The 27,706-nt window shown below is 39.4% G+C and overlaps 2 protein-coding genes, 3 long non-coding RNA genes and 2 pseudogenes across 23 annotated transcripts; 4 read left to right on the top strand and 3 right to left on the bottom strand.

Annotated features, from left to right (window-relative positions):
* Nucleotides 1-1,302: 1,302 nt before the first annotated feature.
* LOC137714138 (delta(12)-fatty-acid desaturase FAD2-like) lies at nt 1,303-3,006 on the bottom strand. Its single transcript, XM_068453420.2, has 2 exons — nt 2,866-3,006; nt 1,303-2,648 (listed from the first exon to the last, which is right to left on the bottom strand). The coding sequence occupies exon 2, from the start codon at nt 2,615-2,617 to the stop codon at nt 1,532-1,534; it is 1,086 nt and encodes a 361-aa protein (XP_068309521.2). The 5' UTR covers nt 2,618-2,648; nt 2,866-3,006; the 3' UTR covers nt 1,303-1,531.
* A 1,662-nt stretch (nt 3,007-4,668) lies between these two features.
* Nucleotides 4,669-5,681, top strand: LOC148698301 (uncharacterized). Its single transcript, XR_015961143.1, has 3 exons — nt 4,669-4,886; nt 4,978-5,103; nt 5,214-5,681. It is a non-coding gene; the product is annotated as an uncharacterized LOC148698301 (long non-coding RNA).
* A 707-nt stretch (nt 5,682-6,388) lies between these two features.
* LOC148698300 (uncharacterized) lies at nt 6,389-8,519 on the bottom strand. The gene is made up of 5 exons (XR_015961140.1): nt 8,289-8,519; nt 8,100-8,208; nt 7,930-7,998; nt 7,273-7,335; nt 6,389-6,960 (listed from the first exon to the last, which is right to left on the bottom strand). It is a non-coding gene; the product is annotated as an uncharacterized LOC148698300 (long non-coding RNA).
* Nucleotides 8,520-9,545: 1,026 nt separating this feature from the next.
* On the top strand, nt 9,546-25,892 carry LOC137715834 (putative disease resistance RPP13-like protein 1 pseudogene; annotated as a pseudogene). 8 transcript variants are annotated; one of them, XR_015961127.1, is made up of 11 exons: nt 9,546-13,523; nt 13,648-13,700; nt 13,790-13,872; nt 14,043-14,241; nt 14,699-14,830; nt 14,916-15,028; nt 24,730-24,973; nt 25,161-25,241; nt 25,468-25,562; nt 25,646-25,776; nt 25,858-25,892. The product of XR_015961127.1 is annotated as a putative disease resistance RPP13-like protein 1 pseudogene, transcript variant X6 (transcript). The 8 variants fall into 8 exon arrangements; XR_015961126.1 differs by having other exon boundaries at nt 13,648-13,872; XR_015961124.1 differs by having other exon boundaries at nt 13,614-13,700; nt 14,699-15,028.
* On the top strand, nt 15,341-16,625 carry LOC137715577 (nucleolar complex-associated protein 2). 2 transcript variants are annotated; one of them, XM_088691822.1, is made up of 4 exons: nt 15,341-15,619; nt 15,830-15,924; nt 16,008-16,136; nt 16,220-16,625. In XM_088691822.1, exons 1-4 carry the CDS (start codon nt 15,539-15,541, stop codon nt 16,440-16,442), a joined length of 528 nt encoding a protein of 175 aa, XP_088547948.1. In that variant the 5' UTR covers nt 15,341-15,538; the 3' UTR covers nt 16,443-16,625. The 2 variants fall into 2 exon arrangements, with proteins under 2 accessions (XP_088547948.1, XP_088547949.1); XM_088691823.1 differs by having other exon boundaries at nt 15,342-15,600.
* Nucleotides 16,295-26,132, bottom strand: LOC148698299 (uncharacterized). The gene is made up of 2 exons (XR_015961139.1): nt 25,995-26,132; nt 16,295-16,458 (listed from the first exon to the last, which is right to left on the bottom strand). It is a non-coding gene; the product is annotated as an uncharacterized LOC148698299 (long non-coding RNA).
* On the top strand, nt 17,317-25,892 carry LOC137714954 (putative disease resistance RPP13-like protein 1 pseudogene; annotated as a pseudogene). 9 transcript variants are annotated; one of them, XR_015961131.1, is made up of 16 exons: nt 17,317-21,346; nt 21,437-21,485; nt 21,571-21,825; nt 21,914-22,036; nt 22,158-22,288; nt 22,394-22,568; nt 22,670-22,793; nt 22,959-23,052; nt 23,144-23,282; nt 23,373-23,613; nt 23,783-23,977; nt 24,649-24,973; nt 25,161-25,241; nt 25,468-25,562; nt 25,646-25,776; nt 25,858-25,892. The product of XR_015961131.1 is annotated as a putative disease resistance RPP13-like protein 1 pseudogene, transcript variant X2 (transcript). The 9 variants fall into 9 exon arrangements; XR_015961134.1 differs by having other exon boundaries at nt 22,667-22,793; nt 22,968-23,052; nt 23,165-23,282; XR_015961132.1 differs by having other exon boundaries at nt 22,667-22,793; nt 22,968-23,052.
* Nucleotides 26,133-27,706: the final 1,574 nt, after the last annotated feature.

The raw sequence follows: 27,706 nt of genomic DNA, 5'->3' as shown, positions 1-27,706 counted from the left end.
GGTTAGCTCCCATTCGAATTACGTTGAGGGGGTATTTCCATCCTGAAGTTTTGGGTTAGATATTTTAAAACTTGGGGTTTTTATCGAAAATAAAAAAAAATATGTGAGAAATAAAAATAGTTGCGTGAATAGAATTATTTAATATAATATATGTAGAAGTATGCAACATAGTTTGTGATTTGGGCCTCTAGGAAACTTAGCCCAAGGGTCCCATCTAATGGACTGAGAGACGAAAGAGCAGTCCAATTCAAATTCACTAGGTTGAGGTTTTAGTAGCCGGCCCAATCGTGACAACAAGAGTGAGTTGGTCTATTTTCCCGTAAAAACTTATCGCACTGCTCATCCGATCTTCCCTCACTAGAAACATGTATATGAAGTTTTTATTTCGATTTGACGTTAATATGTCAGTGGTGCTGGTCGCAACTGTAATAACAGTGGGTGGTGGCAGTGGTGGTGCCGGTGTTGGTGGTGAGGTGAGGTGATGGCGGAAGCAATGGTGGTGAGAATGAGGTGAGGACAACATGGTGGTCGAGGGGGGTGATGGTCATGAAAATATGTGGTCGTGACGTAGTCGTGAAGGGTGGTTGAGTAAATCACCAGCCCCAGCCCCAAACCCAGTGGCAGCATAAGTGCTTTGAGTAGTAAATCAGTTCACCTTCCCCCAGGACTGTTCCCTGCATGTTATAGAATTTAACCCATGTATAGTTTGTTTGTGCCTTTAATTATTTCTTGTGGTGGAATTAATTTGTTGTTATATTCGCTCAAGTGCTAACCAGCTAGTATTTTAATAGAGCGCTATCTATTTGGTTGAGCAATCTCCATAATGTAATTTCATGATTTGAATAGTTCAAATTTTAGAATATCACCACTAGATCATTATTGCAAAAATTCATTCGAAAATCATTTAGCTCTTTTATTATTATTTTGGACATTTCATTGTTTATCAACAATTTTTTGTTTGTCTATTTATCATGCCACACTTAGATAACTAATTATGACTTCTGATTTTAGTGAATTTTTGCATTAATAATCTTTCAATGGTACCTAAAAGTTGATAGGGTTGGATTATGAAAAATATTCTCTAATGTTTTGAAACGAGTGATTGGTTTTATATTAAAATACTAATTGCTTAGTGCTTGAGTGCTCATATATATATATATATATATATATATATACTAATTGGTTTTATATTAAAATACCAATGTCAATGCAAATTGGATCATTTTTAGGATTTGGAATTACATTTGCGTACTAGCACCTAAAGAACATGAGAAAATGGACCAATTAGCTCATCGATCAAAGTTGAAAGAGATCCACGTTCGACTTATTTATTGACATTACACTAAGCTTATTTATTGACGTTACAATATTAAACTAAATAACCAAATAGCACCACTATATATAGTACGTAGTCCGTAGTACATTTTCCTTCATGCATGCATATGATCTCCAATTAAAACTTGTTCTTGTACCAAAAAACACCGTTTTTAGCTCCACCATTATCCTCATCATCCGGCTCAACATAAAGGCACTATTTAGCCTCCCTCCACAAGGCCTTGTAAACCGGAGTCCCATCGAAACTATAGTACTCTCCCAAGAAAGGCTTCACTGCTTCTGTTGCCTCCACTGCATGGTAATGTGGCATTGTAGAGAAAAGATGGTGAACCACATGCGAATCTGTGATATTGTGGAAAACCTTATTAAGCACCCCAAAGTCTCTGTCCACCGTCGACAAAGCCCCTCGCAACCAGTCCCATTCCGACGAGCCGTAATGCGGCAGCGAGGAGTGTGTGTGCTGCAAGTACGTGATCAACACAAGAAACCCGTTAACTACAACCAATGGGACTCCATAAATACAAGTAAGCCAAACAAACCCTTTGGCCATTGCAATGCGGTAGAGCACATAAGTTACGGCCACAATCGCAAGGTCAGAAATGTAAATTTGAAGACTTTCGCGGGTCGAAAATATTGGACTTTTGGGATCGTAGTGGCACGCAAACCGGTCGTATTCCCGGCCAGAGACGTTGAAGGCCAAGTACAAAGGCCAACCGAGTGTGAGTGTTACCAAAATACTCAAGAGCCTGCCTGGAGGGTTGTTGAAGTGCTTGCTGTAAAACGGAATTTTGGATTTAGGTTTTGGAACAAATACTTCGTCCCGTTCGAGGGACGCCGTGTTGGAGTGGTGGCGGCGGTGGCTGTATTTCCACGGGAAGTAAGGGACTAGGAGAAATGAGTGAAGGGTAAAGCCGACAATGTCATCAACTACTTGGTAGTCACTGAAGGCGTGGTGGCCGCACTCGTGTGCGATAACCCACACGCCGGTGAGTGTGCAGCCTTGGAGGATCCAATAGAGAGGCCAGGAGATGTAGGAGAGGAGGGGGAGAGGGAGGAGGTGGAAGTATGAGGTGGCGATGTGGTAGAAGAGGAAGGATAAGGCGAGGTCGTAGAGGAGATAGGAGAAGGAGCGGAGGAGAGAGCGGTTGAAGCAGTGGGGAGGGATAGCTTTCTTGATTTGGCTTAGAGTGAATGGAGGTTTTGAGACTGGCACCCTTTTTTGGTGGGTGGTTTTTAGCTTTTTAGACTTGGTTTTGGTAACCATGTTCCCCCCAGCTCCCATTTTGCTTGATCTTGAATTCTCTGTAGCAGTCCTGAAAGAATCAAATAAAGAATTTACACATCAAAAAAAGAAGAGAAAACTCTGATGATCTCCACTAACATAAAAGCTTAAATCTATATCGTCACAAGAGACAACTACATGCACTCATTGGATCTAAGAGTACATAACATGATCTAACATATTAGGGTTTTGAACAGATTAAATATGGTCATGAGGTCTGTGTAGATGACTCCAGAACAAGTACACACCTTCAGGCTTTGAGCAGAGGAAGAAGTTTGTCACCAGGTGAAACTGAAAGCACTTCTCTCTAGCTAGAAGTGCTTTTTCTCTCTGAGAGGCACTCCAACACAGAAAACACACTATGGCTTTTAATCAATACACACACCTGTGTGTGTCGTCGTCTTCTCATGCATATGCATAAGGTGAGTGAAACTAGTCACCAGAGTTGGCCCCACAATGCTCACATGTATATGCATGGATGCTTGTCACCTGATGAAATTGAACTGACACGATGAAACACTTGGCAAGAAATTCCACGTATCTGGTTAGAATGATGTTAGATAGACTATTTTTATATCATATTTTATAGATTATATGTTGTGATGGTTGACAATTGATTAATTTTTTAAATCACTAAGAAAAAAGTCCAACTATGAACCACCACGTTATATAATTTATAAAAAAATGATCTAAAAAGATGGTTTATTTAACGAAGATTACAACTGGAGATGAATAAAAGTTGCATTCCAACGCATTCTTTTGGGGTAAATGGAGACGAATAGAAGTTGCATTTTTTTTAATAATAGGATTTTTTTTCCCTTCAAATACTCTTCCCTTCTCTCCTTTCTGATCTCACTTTTTTCTTGTCTTTCTCTCTCTAAAAAAAGTAAACACATAATATTGACGTAATTTAATTATAACCGTTCAAATAGGAAGAAAATTTCAACTTTGAAGGAGAGGATTTTTTTTTTTATTTCGGTTACAATTAATGGGATGGTTGATGTATACTTATAGTAAGGACGAAACCATTGCATGGGATTTGTGTTGTGTAGTGAAACTACTCCAAACACCCGTCAATATTCCGAGCACGGATCAGAGAGTGGGACCCACAGGGGAGTCACCGAGTCAGTAATTTAGCTGTATTTTCTTGGGGGCGTTTACGCACGCGACTCTCACGTGTTCACCCTCGGTATCAACGGCGAACTAAACTTGAAGCCCATCAGCCCAAAAGCATATATGTGGGGACTCCAGAGTCCAATCCTAGCCCAAAATCTCGTTTAATAGAAGCCCAAACCCAAACAAGTTACCTTTTTACTTTAGGTTTTGAGTCGTTTTCAGAATGAATTATGGCGTTTTAATTTTCTAAAATAGTACTAAAACGTTGTAAATTGCGTCAATTTATACCTTCTATTTTCTTGATTATATAAAATATAGGAGTTACCTTTTGCTTATATAAAACTAGCATATGGGCACACATAAAATGTGTGAGAAAATTTTTTATTTTTGTTTTTGAAATAGGAGAGAGGAAGAGAGTGATAGAGAATGCGGGGGTGGAAAGTTTATTTATTTATTATTTATTTTTAATTAAAGATGTGTTAGGATTACACGTAGGCTTTGAAAAAAAAAACAAAATTTGGTTGTGTGAAATTACATTTCTGCCCCATATTTCTTATTTATGTTTTGTTTTAATTAGAGAGTTAAACCGGTAATTTCTTAAGATTTTGGTTGACAATAAGTGTTTTATATAAAATATAAGAGTTACCTTCTCGTTAGGTTAAATAAGTAACCTTTTGCTTGATTATATAAGAACATGACCATTTGCGTTTCTTTCTGGAATCGGACTTTAAGTCACGAAGTTAATGATGCTAACATGAAAGAATCTGAAACACAAGATGATGAGATAGAAGCAGACGAAGACGGTGATGATGTTACACAAAAGAAAAAGAAACAATCTAAAGAAGTTGTTACAAGTGAAATGGTTGATTCCTGGTGCAACGCCATTAAAGAACATGGGAAATTGAGTACTAGTCATTCCCTAATGAAGAGGACGAGTCATTGTTGGACTTCAGTGTCATGTCTATCAGTGTCTTTAACAAAATCGTTGTACATTGTCATTTCGTTTTATTTTGATATCATTTTGGAGAAACTGAAGTCCTTGTATATTGTCATAAGATGAGAAGAAGTCAGGGGCTAGCCCTCTGTCGAAGTACGTTGCAACTCTACGTGAAGTAGCACAACAAAGAAATGCTTTGTTGTCGGAATATTCCACGTCTGAGATCGCGTTGTCTATTGAGTTCATTTCCACAGTACCATGTTTAGTAAATTAGTGTTCCATTTTCTAACATGCTAATTGCTTCCAGTGTTCTTGTGGGCGAGCATTCATCCGTGTTAGGAAGTAAAGGACGAGAAAGCAATGAAGATGATACCAGGGACGAGGAAGGCACTGCTGTCTTTAGTTCGTCCTGGTTACCAGGAAAGGACTCCAAGTATAGTCCCTCACTCTCTTTCTCTCTCTCTCTCTCTCTCTCTCTCTCTCTCTAGATCTCTTTACAATTTTACTTTTGGTGTTTGTGTTGTAACATTGTTGGCTTTGCAGAGCAGAACCACCCAAGATGTGAGAAGAAATGGAAGAGAAAGACTGAGCGCCAGGACCAAGTTGCCATGGATGAAGATATTGTTCAGGAGTTGGTACTCAGTTCTGATGAAGAAGACGGGTCTTAAAGTGACACCTTTTCGGCTGAAGAAGATGAAATGGAGAAACCAGCTCCTTCGAAGCTGGAAACAAAGAAGCCGAAACACTCTACAAATAAATCAAAACAGAATGCAGCAAAAAGGTCAAAAGAAGAGAAAGACGGGTGGTAACTGAAGAGACACAAGTATCTCGTGCACCCGTCCGATAGTCTCCATTTTTTGTCAATCCTTTTTCTTTTCAACAGAAGTTATGAGAATGGTGTATTGAAGAGCTTATGAAAACCAGTTTTGTCAAAGCTGTTTGTTTTGTTGTACGTACCTGAATGTTATGCATGAAGTTCCTTTTGGATCAATGTGAAGAGATTAATTTGCAGTTTTTTTCTTCCCTCTTATAAAAGTAGAATTGCAAGTTTGTATCTGTTAGACAAAAATATCCCAACTTATGACAACATTTTTATGGAGGGGGATGGAACTTTCCTAAATCGAAAGACTAATTTATACAAAGTTAGAAGTTCATGTCCCAATTAGTTATGTTTTGGATGCTGATCAACATTAGATTAAGCTATTCACATGTTGGATTTCAATCACATATCTGAGCGGGAAAAAAAAAAGAGGAATTACTATTAGCACTCAAATATGTCATTTTGCACCCACTCATTTCTTATTTTCTTTTATTATTTAGAGAGAAATGCATGATAATTATATTTTGAGTTCGAATCCAATAACGACACTTGTCTAGTTCTAATAGTTTATTTTGTGATACATTGTGACGCAAGTGGTGATGTGAGTTAAATAGGAGTTATTTGTTGTCTATCATCAATAGGCCTTAAGCATTTGGGTTTGGGTTAAGAATAATGGAGAATAATGAATGAGCTTGAGACATTTTAAGCTTTAATAATTTGGATGCTTTTTGAAGAATAAAAGCCTTTAAAATTCGATGCTTCATTTAAGAATAAAAGCCTTAAGCATTTGTGACACGCCCCGACCCCGATATTCCTCGAATACCAAGATAGGCACGTGCTGGCCGACACCCGAGGGTGACGAAAGCCATTTATTGAGTGCAAATGCTGAAACAAGGGATAGATAAGGTTTATAAATATAAAAGAATAATGAATATGCAAATAAGGACCGTGTTCAGAGCACACCTCTAATCTAGAATACTAAAAGAAAATAATATAAAATTGAAAGAAACAGAGGAGTGGGTCCTACACCGAGAGGACTAGAAGATGCCGATGCGGAAGTGCCTGGACGTCGGGATTGTATGCCTCGATTCTAAGTCCTGAAGGGGGCGCAAAACAAACATGAGTGGACCAAGTTGATATATATATAATAAAACAGTTATCAACATACTAACCCCCAGGTTTTATGAAAACACAAATATATAATGAGAAACATAGGTTTTCCGAAATCTAGCATGTCGTGCAATGTCTCAAATCATAATTCGCATAAATAATAAACACTAGTGAATGTCCGATATAACACTTCAGGCCCCATGCCGGCTCCCCGTCTCTGAGCACACAGTCAGAGGAAAATGCACTTCAGGCCCCTTGCCGGCTCCCCGTCTCTGAGCAGACAGTCAGAGGAAAACACACTCCAGGCCCTATGCAAACACCAAACCGTCGCCCGGGACGGACCGGATCTATCCCTACGTCCTGTAGCGGAAAGGACCACTAGGTAAGTACAAAACCAGTGAACATACATATATTGAAAATCAACTTCATAGTATAAAGTCATCCATCATCTATACTATAAAGAAGTGTTCTAAACATGTTTTAAATATCATATCGTCATCCATCAGATATGCTATAAGAACATGGGTTATAGGAAAAATAGTAATAATTCAAACTAGCCTCAGTAAGCATGTTATCTCGTAAAACGTTCATAAAACATAAACATAAAGTCATGCTTTTCTGTGTATGCAATTCTACCATTAAAACATGCATTTTCAGAAGGGGTCCACTCACAGTACTTCGTCGTCGAAAAGCCACGTCATCTAGCGAAAAAGGAAACGCCACAAATAAACGCCCCTAAGCACAAAAATGGTACATTTAGTCAAACTCTACTCAAATGAATGAATTTGGGAAAACGGACATCGGAAACGGGTTCAGAACGTCGAAATTAGCCTAGGAGGGGTCCCGCACGAAAACTCAAAAAGTCAACGGTCAAAGTCAACCGTTGACCGGGTCAATGCGTCACGGGTCAGGGTCACGGGTTTGGGCTTTAGGGTTTTGGGTTAGGGCATTGGGTTAGGTTTTAGATGGGTTGGGTTTGGGTTAGAAGGAAAGTGGGTTTGGATTTGAAACCTCATGGCCCAAGGCCTAATTTAAAAGGGGAAATGGGTTTGGACTGAAACCAAGGCCCTAAGGCCTTTTGGGTTTTTAAATGAAATAAACTAAAAATAAAAAAAGGAAAGGGTGAGGGTATTGGGCCAGAAACCAATTCAGGCCTAAGGCCCGTGGGTGTGGGAGATGGCCCGAAGGCCTGGGTGCTCGGAGAAGGACGCCGGAATTCGGCCGGAAATTAGACAAACTTTGAACGTCCATAACTTTGTTAATACTCGACGAAAACAAGTGATTCAAAAATGAAAATCGTAGCTCTCGAAGAGACGAAGAGAATGGTACCTCACACGACGTCTAACTCGCCGTGGTTTGGCTGGAAAACACCTCGAAAGTCACTGAGGTCGCCGGAAACTGGGTAAGATTCAAATGAGTATAACTTCTTCAATACTCAATGAAATTGGGTGAAACAAAAAGGAAAGTTGTAGTACTCAGCGAGACGAAGAGATTGATACCTTGCACGCCGGCCAACTCGCCGTGGTTTGGCCGGAAATTGCCTCGAAAGGGGCGGTGCTCGCCGGAAAATTGGGTGTGCACTCACCCGTGCCAAAAACACTCCAAAACCTTGGAAATCAAGAACCCAAACTCAATAACTACATTTAGGCAAAGTCTAACATAAGAAAAGAAGAAGAAAAAGGGCTTACCCAACCGGAAAACAACCAAACCTCGCCGGAGGTGTTCGTGTCCTCCCGGCACCGCGAGCAGGGGAAAAAGAGAGAGAGAGAGAAGCAGTTCAACGACGATGATGGTGATGATTTCCTCGAGTAGGTGTAGCTGTGGGTGTGTGTGTGTGTGTGTTGGTGTGTTCTGCTCGGAGAAAAGAGCACCGAGAGGAAGAGAAAGGAGAGAGAGCACGGGAAGAGAGAGTGAGGGAGAAGAGAGAGACTTTTCAGTAACAAAAAAAATAAAGGAAAAGGAAAAAGGGAAGAGACCGGGGAACAAAAACAGGGGTGGGCCCCTTGGGCTCACCAATTAAGGTTAGAAAAACAATTTTAAAAAGGAAGGTATCCCCCAAACTTAGTGAAAATACAAAAATACCCATTTTCTTATGTAAATCCCGGAACGGGTTCTTACAATTTGGGTTTGGGTTAAGAATACTGGAGAATAATGGATGAGCTTGAGACATTTTAAGCTTTAATAATTTGGATGCTTTTTTAAGAATAAAAGCCTTTATAATTCGTTGCTTTTTTTTTTTTTTTTTTTTTTACAGTCACTTTATCGGCAACTGGTGTAGAATCAGGTACCGAAAATGAAGATCAAAGAGGAGATGGAAAAGAAGAAGAAGACAGAGAGCAGCTGAGATAAAAGCTTGTTGGCTAGCATCAATAAGCCTTAAGTGAAGCATTTTTTTTTTCCTTTAAAATATGAGTAACCGGTGGTAAACCACAGTTATCAACTTATTCCGAGTCCGGAGAGGCTTCGGGGGATTTCAAGAATAATGGATGAGCTTGACACATTTAAGCTTTAATAATTTGGATGCTTTTTTTAAGAATAAAAGCCTTTAAAATTGGATTTTTTTTTTAAGAATAAAAGCCTTTTAAAATTGGATGCTCTTTTTTGTGCAGTCTGTCTGCAACCGGTGTGGAATCAGGTACCGAAAATGAAGATCAAACAGGAGATGGAAAAGAAGGCAAAGAGAGCAGATGAGATAAAAGCCTCGTAGGCTAGCATCAACAAGCCATAAGTTAAGCATTTGGGTTAAAAATAATGGAGAATAATGGATATAAGCTTTTATAATTTGGATGCTTTTTTAAGAATAAAAGCCTTTAAAATTAGATGCTTTATTTAAGAATAAGAGCCTTTATAATTGGATGCTTTTGTAAGAATAAATGCTTTTTTTAGCATACTGAGAAATGTTGGAACCAGTGTGATCGACTGAAAATTATTGTCCACAACATTATTCTCCCCACTGACGAAGTTAAGTTTACCTATATAACCTAAACAGGCTTTGCTACTTCCTCACCTGAAAATTTGGAACGAAATTTCTAGTTTCCAACTTCCTTTTGCAAACAAGAGAAAATGGCTTTGGTTGGAGAGGCTTTGCTCTCCAGTTCGATCCAGGTGCTGTGCGATAAGATTGCTTCGGGGGAGTTGATGGACTTCTTCCGGAAAAGAAGACTCAACCATTCGCTCATGGACAAACTGAAGGTGACATTGACGACACTTCATGCAGTGCTCAACGACGCAGAGGAGAAGCAGATTGTCGACCCAGATATTGGGAGCTGGATTAACGAGCTCAAAGATGTTGTGTTTGACGCCAAGGACTTGGTGGATGAGATCGATACTGAAGCTTTGCGTTGCAAGGTGAGAGATCAAACTAAGAAAACCCAGGTGTGCAACTTCCTCTCTACCTCTCTTAATCCTTTTAAATATAAAGGCATGAATGGTAGGATAGAGGAGTTATTTCAGAGGTTAGAACACCTTGCAGACCAGCGAAATCGCCTTGGTCTTAAACAAGATATTGGGCGCAATGTTTCACAAAGAACTCCCACAACTTCTGTAGTTGAGAAAGGATTTTGTACCTACGGTAGGGATCGAGATAAAGAAAAGTTAAAAGATCTACTGTTGTTATCTGATAATGAAAGTAGCAGTAATTTTTCTGTAGTCCCTATAGTCGGTATGGGCGGGGTTGGTAAGACAACTCTTGCTCAACTCCTTTACAATGATGAACAAGTTAAAAAGCATTTCGATACGAATGCTTGGGTCTGTGTTTCCGAACAGTATGACGCTTTGAGGGTGATTAAGACCCTGATTGAGGAAACCAGTGGGAAATCTTGTGATATCTCAGATAGGAATTCCCTTGAAGTTCGACTAAGAGAACAACTAAGGGGAAAGAGGTTTTTACTTGTCCTGGATGACCTTTGGAATGAGAGCTATGATGACTGGGATCATCTACAAACTCTTTTCACGTATGGGGCAAAGGGAAGCAAGGTCATTGTAACAACAAGGAATAAACATGTTGCATCCATCGTGCACAATACTATTCCTATTCACATCTTAGAAGAATTGTCGGACGAGGATTGCTGGTTGTTATTGGCAAAACATGCATTTAGAAATGAAAACCCCAGTGCACATCCAGACTTGGTTGAAATTGGTAAGCAAATTGCACGTAAGTGCAACGGTTTGCCTCTAGCTGCAAAAACGTTAGGGGGTCTCTTAAGTTGCAACCTAGACTACAAGGAATGGAGTCACATATTGGATAGCAATCTTTGGGATCCACTACATCCTACTAGTATTCTTCCTTCTCTAAGATTGAGTTACCATTATCTTCCAAGTTACTTGAAACAATGCTTTGCTTTTTGCTCAATTTTTCCAAAGAACTATGAGTTTGAAAAGGAAAATGTAATTCGACTATGGGCGGCAGAAGGTTTAATTCCACAATTGGAGAGCGAGAATACAATAGAGGAGGTTGGTGAAACATACTTCGGTGAATTGTTATCGCGATCACTATTTCAAAGACCAAGATTGGATCAACCAAGTTTCACCATGCATGATCTCATCAATGATTTGGCTATGTTTGTATCTGGAGAGTTTTGTTTGAGGTTGGATCGGGAAATTTCACATAAAGCTCGAGACAGAGTTCGCCACTTATCGTATATGAGAGGAAAATTGGATATAGCTTCAAAATTTGAGCCATTAAAAGGAGTTAAGTGTTTGCGTACCTTCTTTCCAGTATCTTTAACCCCATATTATGGCTGGGATCATGAATATATAAGCAATAAGTTTCTAGATCATTTATTGCCAGCACAAAAATGTTTACGGGCATTTTCATTGTCAAGATATGAAAATATCACTCACTTACCTGATTGGATTGGTAACCACATACACTTGCGCTACATTGATCTCTCTTATATGGCAATTAAAAGGTTACCAAATACAGTGTGTAGTCTCTACAATTTACAAACTCTATTGTTGTTGGGTTGTTCTTCTCTTGTTGAATTGCCTGCAGACATGAGGAAATTGATTCGTTTGCGTCATCTTGATATTAGTGGGACTAATATAAAAGAGATGCCGGTGCAAATGGGTAAACTAAGAAGTTTGAGAACGCTCACTGCTTTTGTGTTGGGAAAATCGACTGGGTCAAGCATTGCAGAACTGAGGGAGTTGTCGCACCTTCGAGGAAAAATTTCTATCTTGAATCTGCAAAATGTAGTCGGTGATATTGATGCCTTGCTGAAGGATAAGAAAGATCTTGATGAGGTAGAGTTGGCATGGGGTAATGAAGTTTCCGAGGATTCCGCAAAATATAGACTTGTACTTGAAGGGCTACAACTTTCGGTAAATTTGGAGAAACTAACCATCAGGTGGTATGGCGGAACCAGTTTTCCGAAGTGGGTGGGAGACTCTTCCTTCTCCAAGTTACAAGTGATGCGTCTCAGCAACTGTAGTAATTGCAGTTCATTGCCACCAGTTGGTCAGCTTCCTGCTCTCACAGAGCTCTACGTAGAAAGCATGAAACTTGTTACGAGTGTTGGTGATGAATTCTACGGGGGATATCAACCGTTTCAATCTTTAGAGAGGCTAGAGTTTTGGGATATGCCAGCGTGGGAGGAATGGCTGCCTAGTCCAAGTGTAGATGAAAGTCCAGACTTTCCTCGTCTCAAGGAGCTGATGTTACGTAGGTGTCCGAAGCTGAGAGGAAACTTGCCCACTCGTCTTCCTTTGTTGAAAAAACTTACGGTATATGGATGTGAGGTTCTACATGAAAACAGGGCCAGTAATGCCCTGAACACGGAGTCCTTACGACGATCTCTTGAAGAACTGACAATAAACGGATGTCCCAGTCTGTCATTGTTACTAGAGTCGAGGGAGACGCTGCCGTCGCTTCAGATGCTTTATATTTATTTTCTTGGTGGGACAGAGTGGTTGCCGCAAATGGTGCACAACACTAATCGTCTTCAACATTTGACTCTTTCATTTTGTTCCTCACTCTTGTCGTTCCCTACAAATGGTCTGCCCACCACGCTGAAGTCACTTGAAATACAAGATTGCAAGAAATTAGAATTCCTGTCACGTGAGATGATGGCCAAACTGACTTCCCTCAAGTCTTTGCATTTATTGGATTGCTGTGATTCTCTGAGGTCGTTCCCTTTGGGCATCTTCCCCAAACTTTCGACTCTTGGTATCTATGGTTGCCAGAATCTGGAGTCCCTTTATGTTGAAGGAAGAGCAGTTGAAAATCTCAGCCATCTCAACTACCTGTCTCTCCGGAGATGTCCAAACCTGGTCTCTTTTCCTGACGGAGGATTGCCCACTCCCAACCTGACTTCCTTTTCAGTCTGGGGATGCAAGAGTATGAAGTTGTTGCCAGACCAAATGCACACCCTCACCGCCCTTCAACATTTGTGGTTACAAAATCTTCCAAATCTGGAGTCACTTGCACAAGGGGGTATGCCTCCCAACCTACAAGCATTTTGGATCGAAAATTGTGAGAGACTGAGGCCTTCAGAGGAGTGGGGATTGCAAATACTTGGCTCTCTTCGAGAATTTATAATCACCGGAAACAAGGACCTGCTGGAGACGTTGCTCAAGGAACATCTGCTCCCTGCCACTCTTCTCACTCTCAAAATCTCTCAACTTTCAAATCTGAAATCGTTGGACGGGCAGGGACTTGAGCACCTCACTTCTCTTCAACAGCTAGAAATTTCATGGTGCCAGAGTCTCGAATTCCTGCCAAAAGAGGGTTTTCCGGCGTCTCTTTCTTGGCTGAGTATCGAGAATTGTCCTTCTCTGAAGAGGAGTTATCGGAACAAGAAGGGAAAAGATTGGAGAAACATATCTCGCATTCCTTGCATAAAGATAGATGATGAAGTCACCATCCTATGAGCTTTCTCTTCACCTCTCCAACTCTCAACTCTCAACTCTCAAGACAAAGCCAGGTAATTTCTTATTTATTATTATATTGATTGTCCTCAGCAATATTCCTACTTAAATTCAAGTTTCGGAGTATAATTCCAATGAAATTACAGGAGAATGCGAGGAGACTGACTTCTTTGTATTCAGATACTGTGGAACTACTTGGGGTGGATGTACATGATTCTCCTGCACGAGAGGAGGTAAACCCTGAGTGATGGTTTTTCATAATTCTCACTTTTGCGCACAGCAGTTGGATAGTGCCTCATGGCAGTGCTTGCTTGAATGCCAGTACGTACATTGTGTAACTAGATAAGGAGGCCGGTTGTTGTGCTATGGATTTCACTGGTTGAACATTGCAGACGGATGTAAATTGTAATTTACTTTCTCTCACTTTTTCTATCTTCGGTTTGCCTCTTCTCTATTGCATTTATATTAGGGATCAGTCTTTTTCTTTAACAGTCCAATTCAACTATATGTTAAGTCAAGAAAATGTGATGGTACTAACAGATGTATTGGTTTCATTGATGCATTGAGCAAAACAGACTAAACCTGTAAAGATAGGATTATCAGATGGAGCTCTGGTTTACCGGACTATCAAGTTTGAAATCTTTGGATGGAAATGGACGTTCAAACCTCCTGGACTCTCAACTCTATTAAGAGAGCACCGCTTATTGGCACTGCATGCTAGAATGCCAGTATTACTAGACTCGGTGGCTGGCTGCTGCGCCTACAGATTTCACTGTAAGCAGTTGAAAAGTGTAATCTGTTCTTCCTTTATGTATCAATGTAATTCAACTAAGGTACTATTATCCTTGAAATATGAATGTTTACCTTTTGTTTAGTTATTGGATTGTCTCTTGTAGGCTAACATGCATCTTTGTAGAACTTAAGAATGATCAGAAAGGCTAATGACGCTACCTACCCAACTGAGAGAGCTTAACCTCGATGAATTATTTGTGGCAAGAGCCGCTAGATAAACTGCCTGTAAAAGTTTTTCTGAAGTCATTGACAACATTGAAAAAAAAAATTAGATTTTCTTGGTACCATTGAATAAAAATGTTAGCTTTTCCTCCATGTTTCAAATTCTAGTTTCTCATTTTCTTTTTTAATTCTGGAAATTGAATTCAGTTTAAAACACGCCAGATGCCCTAGGCCGCTATATATCTAGCATTCACTTGTGTTGCTTTGCGTTTTGTAGGAAGCATTCCGAAAGGTTTATGAGTGGAAGTTCTTGAACTGTCTTGAGCTATGGACTAGAGCTGTCTCTCCCTATGGCACAGAACCTGAGTTTAGGCCTGTTGCGTATCCTCTGGCTCAAATAATTTATGGGGTAGCCTGTCTAGTTCCAACAGCTTGATACTTTCCCCTCAGATTGAGGTGTATTAGAATGCTTAATCGCATTGCTTCTTCGACAGGTACTTTCACTCCGGTTTCTATGCTGCTTTTGGACATGCTTGAGATTAAACAGTTGAACAGATCCACCACTGGTGGTGTTGGCAAAGCTATTGATTTGCGCACTGTACTGAAGGTATATTTTAGTGTGGACATTGTCTCTTCTTCAAATTCAATACTACATTGTTATTGTTTTTAGGAGTTTGAGGAAAATCTTTCTTTCAGGTTAGCAAGCCAACCCTGAAGACCAGAGCATTCAGGAAGCGTGTGTGTTATCTGTTGTAGACGAGCTTGCTGAACATTTAGCTCAGTCGAGCTTTTCTGTTGCTTTCCCCGAGTTGTCTTTTATTCCAGTAACTGTACGATTGCGTACCTTCTGCAAATCCACCAAGGTTGAGAGGTTTCGGAAAGCAATGAAGGAGCTCATTCGTCAGGTACGTGGTTAGAGTAGCGTGTCTAGTGACCACATGTGCTCTGCTCCCATGCCCGAGCTTGAGATGTGTGGACTATCGATTGGTTGAAGAAGTTTTTAATACTCTTTCATCTGTTAATAATTACATCTTTTAAATGTTGGAAAACCTTGTTGTACATAGCTAATGTTTCAGCTCTTCCATATCCCAGATCGAGGCTAATTGTCAGTTTACAAATGAAAGGCGTATGTCAATTTCTTTTCTCCCAAATGATCCTGCAGCTGCGTATTTCCTTGAGGTCTGCCGTCTGCCCTTCCGTAATTTTCTTCTCTCATGTGATTTTGCCATCAATGTATTATATGTACGTTTGCTAAATTGTTACCAGCCAATAACCACAAATGCCTATTTCTTGGATCTTTCATGATTGAATTATCAGACTTTGTTTTAATCTGAAATATCTTTAACGCTTTGCCTTCATTTCGTTCTATTTTGATATCATCTTGGAGAAACTGAAGTCCTTATTATAGGATGAGAAGAAGTCAGGGGTTAGCCCTCTGTTGAAGCACGTTGCAACTCTACGTGAAGTAGCACAACAAAAAAATGCTTTGTTGTCGGAATCCAGGTCTGAGATCGCGTTGTCTATTGAGTTCATTTTCACAGAATCATGTTTGATGTTCCATTTTCTAACATGCTAATTGCTTCCAGTGTTCTTGTGGGCGAGCATTCATCTGTCTTTGGAAGTAAAGGACGAGAAAGCGAGGAAGAAGATGACACCAGGGACGACGAAGGCATTGCTGCCTTTAGTTCGTCCTGGTTACCAGGAAAGGATTCCAAGTATGGTCACTCTCTTTCTCTCTAGATTTCTATACAATTTTACTTTTGGTATTTGTGTTGTACCATTATTATTGGTTTTTCAGAGCTGAACCACCCAAAGATGTGAAAAAGAAGAAAAGGAAGCGAAAGACTGAGTGCCAGGACCAAGTAGCCATGGATGAAGATATTGTTCAGGAGTTGGTACTCAGCTCTGACGAAGAAGACGGGTCTTTAGCGGACACCTCTTCAGCTGACGAAGATGGAGTGGAGAAACCAGCTCCTTCGAAGCAGGAAAGCAAGAAGCCGAAACGCTCTACTAGTAAATAAAAAAAGAATGCAAAACCTCAAGCAAAAAGATCAAGGAAGAGAAAGACGGCTGACCGAAGAGACCCAAGTTTCTCGTGCACCCGTCCGATAGTCTCCATAGTTTTGTCAAAGCTGTTTTGTTGTACGTACTTGGAAGTTATGCATGAAGTTCCTGTTTGATTAATGTGAAGAGATTAATTTGAATTTTTTTTTTTCCTCTTGTAAAAGTATAATTTCAAGAAAGGATAATGCTAAATAGATCAAATTTGTATAATAAATTTACAAACTGTTATCAATGAGATATAAACATGTTAATTTAAAGCGGGACCCACAAAGTTTATAAATACACACCTTTGAGGGATATATATTATATACCTCAATAACCAGAGACTACATACATATACACGCACACATACACCAGACACATTTATAAATTTTCTATATAATCTCTCGGAAAAAAGCAAAAAAAAAAAAAAAAAAACAAAAAAAGATAGATGCTTATCCTTTTCTGAAATATAATTTAAAGTGGGATCCACAAAGTTTATAAATACACACCCTTGATGGTACGGAAGGGATCGTAAGGAACCTGCAATCATGTCTGTTTACGTACATCGTGCGGTTATAAATTATTTAAAATTTAAAATTTAAAATTCAAATATAAATAGTACTTAAAGAAAACTTACCGCACGATATACGATAAACAGACACGTCGGATCATTTTCCTATATTATATACCTCAATAACTAGAGACTACATACATATACACACACATACACCAGAAACACATTTATAACTTTTCCATATAATCTCTTGGAAAAAAAAAAAAAAAAAAAAAAAGAGGTAAAAAGATAGATGCTTATCCTTCTCTGAAATTTCGTCTCACTTTAATTAACCAAAAAAAGAAGGATGCTTTCTCCAAAGCACAATCACCAATTCTCACTTTATGCTTAACGTGTGTGGTCAGGTCGACTGAAAATTATTCTCCCCACTGACGAAGTAAAGTTAACCTATATAATCTAAACAGGCTTTTGCTATTTCCTCACCTGAAAATTTCAAACGGAATTTCTAGTTTCCAGCTTCCTTTTGCAAGCAAGAGAAAATGGCTTTGGTTGGACAGGCTTTGCTCTCCGGTTCGATCCAGGTGCTGTGCGAAAAGATTGCTTCGGGAGAGTTCGTGGACTTCTTTCGGGCAAGAAGACTCAACCATTCGCTCATGGACAAACTGAAGGTGACATTGAATACACTTCATGCAGTGCTCAACGACGCAGAGGAGAAGCAGATTGTCAACCCTCCAGTCGGGGTGTGGCTTAACGATCTCAAAGATGCTGTGTTCTATGCGGAGGACTTGGTGGATGAGATCGATACTGAAGCTTTGCGTCACGAGGTGAAAGATCAGACTAAGCAAACCCAGGTGTGCAACTTCCTTTCTACCTCTCGTAATCCTTTTAATTATAAAGGCATGAATGGTAGGATAAAGGAGTTATTTGAGAGGTTAGAACAACTTGCAGAACAGCGAAATTGCCTTGGTCTTAGAGAAGGTATTGGGCGCAATGTTTCACAAAGAACTCCCACAACTTCTGTAGTTGAGGAAGGATTCTGTCCTTATGGTAGGGATAAGGATAAAGAAAAGTTAAAAAAACTACTGCTGCTATCTGACAATGAAAGTAGCAGTAATTTTTCTGTAGTCCCTATAGTCGGAATGGGCGGGGTTGGTAAGACAACCCTTGCTCAACTCCTTTACAATGATGAACAAGTTAAAGAGCATTTTGACATTCATGCTTGGGTTTGTGTTTCCGAACAGTACGACGCTTTGAGGGTGATTAAGACCCTTATTGAGCAAATCATTGAGAAATCTTGTGATATCTCAGATATGAATTCCCTTGAAATTCGACCAAGGGAACAAGTAAGGAGGCAACAAGTGAGGGACGTCTCAGATATGGATTCCCTTGAAACTCGACTAAGGGAGCAAGTAAGGGGAAAGCCATTTTTATTTGTCCTGGATGACCTTTGGAATGAGAGCTATGATGACTGGGATCGTCTACGAACTCTTTTCACTTATGGGGCGAAGGGAAGCAAGGTCATTGTAACAACAAGGAGCAGACATGTTGCATCCTTCGTGCGCAAGACCATTCCAATTTATGACTTGGAAAAATTGTCGGACGATGATTGCTGGTTGTTACTGGCAGAACATGCATTTAGAAATGAAAACTCTAGTGCACATCCAGACTTGGAAGAAGTTGGTAAGAAAATTGCACGTAAGTGCAACGGTTTGCCTTTAGCTTCAAAAACACTAGGGGGTCTCTTAGGTTGCAACCTAGACTACAAGGAATGGAATTACATATTGGATAGCAATCTTTGGGATCTTCCACACACTAATAGTGTTCTTCCTTCTCTAAGATTGAGTTACCATTACCTTCCAAGTTACTTGAAACGATGCTTTGCTTATTGCTCAATTTTTCCAAAGGGCTATGAATTGGAAAAGGAAACTGTAATTCTACTATGGGTGGCAGAAGGTTTAATTCCACAATCAGATAGTGGGAATACAATGGAGGAGGTTGGTGAAAGATACTTTGACGAACTGTTATCGCGATCATTGTTTCAAAGACCAAGATTGGATCAACCAAGATTCACTATGCATGATCTCATCAATGACTTGGCTAAGTTTGTGTCTGCAGAGTTTTGTTTTAGGTTGGATCTGGAACAATCACATGAAGCTCCTAAAAGAGTTCGCCACTTCTCGTATGTGCGAGGAAAGTTTGATACATCTTCAAAATTTCAGCCATTAGATGGAGTGAAGTATTTGCACACATTCTTTCCAGTGTCTTTAACACCATATGACCCAAGGGAAGGCGGAGCATATGTAAGCAATAAGGTTCAAGATGATTTTCTGCCAACACAAAAATATTTACGGGTAATATCATTGTCAAGATATCGAAATATCACTCACTTACCTGATTCCATTGGTAATCACATACACTTGCGCTACATTGATCTCTCTTATACGACAATTAAAAGGTTACCAGATACAGTGTGTACCCTCTACAATTTACAAACACTGTTGTTGTTAGGTTGTTATTCTCTTGTTAAACTGCCTGCAGACATGAGGAAATTAATTCATTTGCGTCATCTTGATATTGGCGGAACTCGCATAAAAGAAATGCCCGTGCATATGGGTAGATTAAAAAGCTTGAGAACACTGACAGCTTTTGTGTTGGGGAAATCTACTGGGTCAAGCATTGCAGAACTGAGGGAGTTGTCGCACCTTCGAGGGAAAATTTCTATCTTGAATCTGGAAAATGTAGTCAGAGCTATTGATGCCTTGCTGAAGGATAAGAATGATCTCAATGAGGTAGAGTTGGCATGGGGTTATAAGGTTTTCCATGATTCCGTAAAAGAGAGACAGGTACTTGAAGGACTACAACCTTCGGTAAATTTGGTGAAACTAACCATCAGATTTTATGGTGGAACCAGTTTCCCGAATTGGGTGGGAGACTCGTCCTTCCCCAACCTACAAGTGATGCGTCTCAGCGGTTGTAGTAATTGCAGTTCACTGCCACCAGTTGGTCGGCTACCTGCTCTCAAAGAGCTCTACGTAGAAGGGATGGAATTAGTTACGAGTGTTGGTGTTGAATTCTATGGGGGAAATCAACCATTTCAATCTTTAGAGAAGCTACTGTTTTGGAATATGCCAAAGTGGGAGGAATGGCTGCCGAGTCCAACTGGAGGTGAAAGTCCAGACTTTCCTCGTCTTAAGGAGCTGATTTTCGACCAATGTCCGAAGCTGAGAGGAAGCTTGCCCACTCATCTTCCTTCCCTGGAGATACTTAGGGTCCGTGGATGTGAGGTACTACATTTGCCGATGGGGACGCTGCCGTGGCTTCAGATGCTTGAAACTAATTTTAATGGCGGGACAGAGTGGTTGTTGGAAATGGTGCACAACAGCAATCGTCTTCAAAGTTTGACTTTATATCATTGTTCCTCACGCTTGTTGGTCCAAACAAATGGTCTGCCCACCACGCTGACGTCACTCCGTATACTATATTGCAAGAAATTAGAATTCCTATCACGTGAGATGATGGCCAAATTGACTTCCCTTCGGTCTTTGGTTCTAACGGAGAGCTGTGATTCTCTGAGGTCTTTCCCTTTGGGCATTTTCCCCAACCTTTCATATCTTTCTATCGTTGGTTGTCAGAATCTGGAATCCCTTTCCGTTGAAGGAGGAGCAGATGAAAATCTCAGCCATCTCAACTCCCTGGTTATTTTGTACTGTCCAAATTTTGTCTCTTTTCCCGACGGGGGATTGCCCACTCCCAACCTCACTTCCTTTGAAGTCGATGGATGCAAGAGTTTGAAGTTGTTGCCGGACCGAATGCACACCCTCACCGCCCTTCAAGAATTAACGATAGAAAGTCTTCCAAATGTGGTGTCATTTGCACAAGGGGGTTTGCCTCCCAACCTACAATCATTATCTATCTGTGACTGTGAGAGACTGAGGCCTTCAGTGGAATGGGGATTGCAAGGGCTTGTCTCTCTTCGACAATTTTGGATCGAAGCAAGCAAGGATCTGCTGGAGACGTTGCTCAATGAACAGCTGCTCCCTGCCACTCTTCACACTCTCTGGATCTCTTGGGTATGGGATCTGAAATCTTTGGACGGAAAGGGACTTGAGCACCTCACTTCTCTTCAACACCTACACATTTCATGGTGCGAGAGTCTCAAATTCCTTCCAAAAGAGGGTTTTCCGGCATCTCTTTCTTATCTGAACATCTGGGATTGTCCTTCTCTGAAGAAGAGGCATCTGAAGAAGAGGTATGAGAAGGTAGCTGGCATTCCTTGCATAGAGATAGATGGAGAAGTCAACATCTTGTGAGCTTTCATTTCACTCTCTCCAACTCTCAACTCTCAACTCTCAAGACAAAAGCCAGGTAATATTTTATTTATTATTAAATTGATTGTCCTCAGCAATATTCCTTCTTAAATTAAAGTTTCAGAGTCTAATCCCGATGAAATTACAGGAGAGTGGCGAGGGGAGTGAATTATTTCTAGTCTGATGCATGAGAAGAGGTAAAACCCTGGATGATGCTTTTCTCGTACTTGTCTCGTTTGCGACATAACTCTGATCTTCTGCTTGGTGGGATGGGACAAACAGGTATATCGGATTATCAAATGGTGCTCTGATTTTCTGGACTGTCAAGTTTGAAATCTATTGCATGGAAATGGACTTACAACATCTCCCACTCTCGCAATTCCTGACGGGACTGGGACCTCTAGACCTCAGCTCTCGTCAACAACTATATAAAGATTGAATGTATGTGGGACTTCGTCGGTCCAGAGAGAAAACTATTGAACTGCAAAGACAGGATTATCGGAGGGAAAATGATGTTAGCTTACACCAAACACTCAGGTACGTACTTGTGTATATATATACTGCTGTGGTTTCCATATGGCGGAATGCTTACTCATCTTTCAACGCATCTGTCATTTTGTGGTAGGTGCATATATATATGTTTCTCTGCAAACACAATGGTTGGAGAGAGCATGGCTTATTGGCACCGCTTGCTAGAATGCCAGTGTACTAGACTTGGTGCCTGGCTGCTGCGTCTACAGATTTCAGTGTTAGTAGTTGAACACTTTGAGTGTAATTTGTTCTTCCTTTCGGTAACAATGTAATTCAACTATGCAATCAGTCAGGACAACACTATGGGACTGACGTATTTGTCGGCTTTATTGATGCAGATGGCAACTCTGGGATTGTAACGATTGGATTATCTATAGCCAACGATTTAAAACATGTATCAATTAGTTGTCTTTGAATGGTGCTAGCTCCAGCTATCTGGCATGAATATAATTCTTCTTTAATCAGAGAGGTGACTCCTAGAGTGATTTTGTTTCTAATGCTTTTATAGTTTGAACATGAGAAGCATGCCTTTTCATCTTATTATGACGTCGCTGTCATCTTCGAATGGGTGCAGATATGCTTTTGCACGGACAAAGTGGTTGAACAGCTCGCTTGATCCTTGTAGCACTATTCTCATGCTTGCGTTTGTTGGTATTCCAGTAAATAATATTACTAGAATAAGTGGTTGGCTGGTGTGCTACTGATTTCACAAGAATGATAATTCTTACGTTGAGCACTGCAGATGAGCTGTAATTGAGCTTTCCAACACTCTCTTTTGTTTTAAGTTCTATTTGCTTGTTTTCTAAGATAAATGTATCCATAATAATTTCTTCATCTTTGAATTTAGGAGTATCTTGTTAAGCTTAGGTATGAAAAAGGGAAGCAGTTGAGTTGGCATCCTATTGAAATGGATATGAGAGAAAATGTGCTTTTTACTGTTCAATTCAGAATTAAACGGTATAAAACGTGTGAAGGTAAAGCTCTGCGTTCTTTTCCTACATTTTCATCAAAACTCTGCATCCACTTAATCTCCCTACAGAAAAATATATTCCACATAAGTTAAAGAAAAATATATACCGCATACTTTAAATGAAATTGTGCCTTTTGTTGCCGCTTATGAACATCTTATCTCCTAGAAGTGATCCAAGGGAACTGAGAGGTTATAGCATTCTTCTCACCGTTGTGGATTTCATGAGCAATCAAGAGTATTCAAAGTTGCATCTGGACTCAGAGGTTTGTTTTCTATATATTAGCATGTGTGATGTTGTGTGACTCGCATAGCAAGTCGATAAACGAAGAAAAGAAAATTATATGAACATTGCAGGTTCACTCACTATATATGTAGGCGACCTTGTGATTCGTTAACATATCTCGCATTCGTTGCATAAAGATAGATGATGAAGTCACCATCCTATGAGCTTTCACTTCACCTCTTCAACTCTCAACTCTCAAGATGAAGCCAGGTAATTTTTTATTTATTATTATATTGATTGTCCTCAGCAATATTCCTACTTAAATTCAAGTTTCAGAGTCTAATTCCAATGAAATTACAGTAGAATGCGAGGAGACTGACTTCTTTGTAGTCTGATACTGTGGAACTACTTGGGGTGGATGTACATGATTCTCCTGCATGAGAAGAGGGTTTTTCATACTTCTCTCATTTGCGCACAACAGTTGAATAGTGCCTCATGGCAGTGCTTTGCTTGAATGCCAGTATGTTGCGTCACTAGATAAAGAGGCTGGTTGTTGCGCTATGGATTTCACCGGTTGAACATTGCAGATCAGATGTAAATTGTAATTTACTTTCTCTCACTTTTTCTCTCTTTGGTTTGCCTTTTCTCTATTGCAGTTATATTAGGGATCAGTCTTTTTCTTTAACGGTTCATTTCAATTATATGCTAAGTCAAGAAAATGTGAAGAGACTAACAGATATATCGGTTTCATTGATGCATTGAGCAAACAGCCTAAACCTGTAAAGATCGGATTATCAAATGGAGCTCTACTGGACTATCAAGTTTGAAAATTTTGGATGGAAATGGACGTTCAAAACCTCCTGGACTCTCAACTCTATTAAGAGAGCACATCTTATTGGCACTGCATGCTAGAATGCCAGTAGTACTAGACTCGGTGGCTGGCTGCTGCGCCTACAGATTTCAGTGTAAGCCGTTGAACACTTGAGTGTAATCTGTTCTTCCTTTATGTATCAATGTAATTCAACTAAGGTACTATATCCTTGAAATATGAATGTTTACCTTTTGTTTAGTTATTGGATTGTCTTTTGTAGGCTAACTTGCATCTTTGTGGAACTTAAGAATGATTGGAAAGGCTAATGACACTACCTACCCCACAGAGAGAGCTTAACCTCTATGAATTATTTGTGGCAAGAGCGGCTAGATAAACTGCCTGTAAAAGTTTTTTTGAAGTCATTGACTACATTGAAAATAAAAAAAAGTTTTTCTTGGTACCATTGAATAACAATGTTAGCTTTTCCTCCATGTTTCAAATTCTAGTTTCTCATTTTCATTTTTAATTCTGGAAATTGAATTTAGTTTAAGACGTGCCAGATGCCCTATATATCTAGCATTTCACTTGTGTTGCTTTGCCTTTTGTAGAAAGCATTCCAAAAGGTTTATGAGTGGAAGTTCATGAACTGTCTTGAGCTCTGGACTGGAGCTGTCTCTTCCTATGGCACAGGACCTGAGTTTAGGGCTGTTGCGTATCCCCTAGCTCAAATAATTAATGGGGTAGCCCATCTAGTTCCAACTGCTAGATACTTTCCCCTCAGATTGACGTGTATTAGAACGCTTAATAACAGTGCTGCTTTGACAGGTACTTTCATTCCGGTTTCTATGCTGCTTTTGGACATGCTTGAGATGAAAGAGTTGAACAGACCCACCACTGGTACTGAAGGTGTATTTTAGTGTGGACATTCTTCTCTTCTTCAAATTCAATACTACATTGTTATTGTTTTTGGGAGTTTGAGGAGAATGTGTGTTTTCTGTTGTAGACGAGCTTGCTGAACATTTAGCTCACTGGAGCTATTCTGTCGCTTTCCCCGAGTTGTCTTTTATTCTAGCTGTACGAATTGCGTACCTTCTGCAAATCCAACAAGGTTTAGAGGTTTCGGAAATCAATGAGGGAGCTCATTTGTCAGGTATGTGGTTAGAGTGGAAGAGTCTAGTGACACATGTGCTCTGCTCCCATGCCCGAGCTTGAGATGTGTGGACTATCGATTTGTTGAAGAAGTTTTTTATTTTACTGTTTCATCTGTTAATAATTACGTCTTTTAAATGTTGGAAAACCTTGTACATAGCTAATGTTTCAGCTCTTCCATATCCCAGATCGAGGCTAATTGTCAGTTTACAAATGAAAGGCGCATGTCAATTTCTCCCAAATGACCTGCAGCTGCGTATTTGCTTGAGGTCTGATGTCTGCACTTCCGTAATTTTTTTCTTTCTCTTATGTGATTTTGCCATCAATGTATGATATGTATTACCAGCCAATAACCACAAATGCCTATTTCTTGGATCTTTCATGATTGAATTATCAAACTTTGTTTTAATCTGAAATATCTTTAACGATTTGCCTTCATTTCGTTTTATTTTGATATCATCTTGGAGAAACTGAAGTCCTTATATGTTGTTATAGGATGAGAAAAAGTCAGGGGCATGCCCTCTGTCGAAGTACGTTGCAACTCTACATGAAGTAGCACAACAAAGAAATGCTTCGTTGTCGGAATCCAGGTCTGAGATCGCATTGTCTATTGAGTTCATTTTCACAGAATCATGTTTGATGTTCCATTTTCTAACATGCCAATTGCTTCCAGTGTTCTAGTGGGCGAGCATTCATCTGTCTTTGGAAGTAAAGGACGAGAAAGCGACAAAGAAGATGACACCAAGGACGACGAAGGCATTGCTGCCTTTAGGTCGCCCTGGTTACCAGGAAAGGATTCCAAGTGTGGTCACTCTCTCTCTTTCTAGATTTCTATACAATTTTACTTTTGGTATTTGTGTTGTAACATTATTATTGGTTTTTCAGAGCTGAACCACCCAAAGATGTGAAAAAGAAGAAAAGGAAGCGAAAGACTGAGTGCCAGGACCAAGTAGCCATGGATGAAGATATTGTTCAGGAGTTGGTACTCAGTTCTGATGAAGAAGACAGGTCTTTAGCGAAACCTCAAGCAAAAGGTCAAGGAAGAGAAAGACGGCTAACCGAAGAGACCCAAGTTTCTCGTGCGCCCGTCCGATAGTCTCCATTGTTTTGTTGTACGTACTTGGAAGTTATGCATGAAGTTCCTGTTTGATCAATGTGAAGAGATTAATTTGAATTTTTTTTCCCTCTTATAAAAGTATAATTTCAAGAAAGAGTAATGCTAGGTAGATCAAATTTGTATAATAAATTTACAAACTGTTATCAATGAGATATAAGTATGTTAAGTTAAAGTGGGACCCACAAAGTTTATAAATACACACATTTATATTATATACCTCAATAACCAGAGGCTACATACATATACACGCACGCATACACCAGACGCACATTTATAAATTTTCTATATAATCTCTCGGAAAAAAGCTAAAACAAAAAAAAAAAAGCAAAAAACAAAAAACAAAAAGAAAAAAAAGATAGATGCTTATCCTTTTCCGAAATATAATTTAAAGTGGGACCAACAAAGTTTATATAAATACACACCTTTGATGGTACGGAACGGATCGTAATGATCCCGCAATCATTTCCGTTTACGTACATCATGCGGTCAGAAATTATTTAAAATTTAAAATTTAAAATTCAAATATAAATAGTACCTAAAGAAAACTTACCACGCGATATACGATGAATAGACACGCCGGATCCTTTTACTATATTATATAACTCAATAACTAGAGACTACATACATATACATGCACACAAACACACTACAACAAAAATGAGCTTGTGGTAAATAATGGTATGGAGCTGTTTATTACTGTGCAATATTTTAGCTTGAAAATAAGTTAGCAATAATGCTGTTCAAATTCGTTTTTCGCGAGAGCCGAACCTCAGATCTCTCACTTACAAGTAAAGAAGAATATCACTATACCGTAGTACTAAGTGATGTGTTTTAGATTTACAGTGAATCATTTCCAGCTGCAATGAATGTATGTTAGATTTGTATATTTTTTAACAGTTTTTTAGATTGTTATCTTCATGCAGGTTAGTTTTTTTTTATACTTGTGATATGGTTTTTGGTTTTATAGTAAGGGTTAATTTTTTTTATTGTATTAAAAGTCATTCATGCAGTGACACATAACCAACAATTGTGCCATTAGCGTCCGTGCAAAAGTTAGTGGAAAAATGAGTTAATAATTATAAATTTCTTTTTATGACACAAATGTTAGAAATTGTGTCCATTAAATATTACTAAATAATGAATCAACCTACTTCCCCTTCGGTCTTCAGATAGACAATATATTTTAATAATTATAAAATCATTTTTATGACACTGATATTAGAAATTGTGTCCAGTAAATATTAATAAAGAATATGTTGGCACAATTATGATTTGTGCCTGTATTCTAATATAAAACCTCCACACTCCTTTACTAATTTGTCTATGGAAAATAGAAGGTTGCTTCATACACTTGTGTTTCTTTAAATTTGATCAAGTTCTACATCATTCAGAGGCAAAGTTGTGGAGTTAGAATTGGAGATGTTTGTTAGATTCTTATTTTTTTCAACTTCTTTTTAGATTGTTATCTTCCTGCAGGTTTGTTTTGGATACTTGATGATATGTTTTTGGCTTTATCGTAAGTGTTTATTTTTTTACTGCATTAAAAGTCCTTCATGCAGTGAAGGACTTTTTCTATCTTCAGTTTGCCTTATCTATATTGCATTTATATATCAGTCT

Source organism: Pyrus communis, chromosome 3, assembly GCF_041283825.1.
Source record: "Pyrus communis isolate YQ-2024b chromosome 3, ASM4128382v1, whole genome shotgun sequence".
Lineage (NCBI taxonomy): Eukaryota > Viridiplantae > Streptophyta > Magnoliopsida > Rosales > Rosaceae > Pyrus > Pyrus communis.
The sequence above is the reverse complement of the archived record's forward strand: the minus strand, read 5'-3'. Positions and strand labels throughout refer to the sequence as shown.

Coding starts and splice junctions, on each gene's coding strand:
- LOC137714138 (XM_068453420.2), bottom strand. CDS start 2,617: ATGGGAGCTGGGGGGAACATGGTTACCAAAACCAAGTCTAAAAAGCTA.
- LOC137715577 (XM_088691822.1), top strand. CDS start 15,539: ATGAAAGGCGTATGTCAATTTCTTTTCTCCCAAATGATCCTGCAGCTG. Junction 15,620..15,829: donor GGTCTGCCGTCTGCCCTTCC/GTAATTTTCTTC, acceptor TCCTTATTATAG/GATGAGAAGAAGTCAGGGGT. Junction 15,925..16,007: donor GCTTTGTTGTCGGAATCCAG/GTCTGAGATCGC, acceptor AATTGCTTCCAG/TGTTCTTGTGGGCGAGCATT.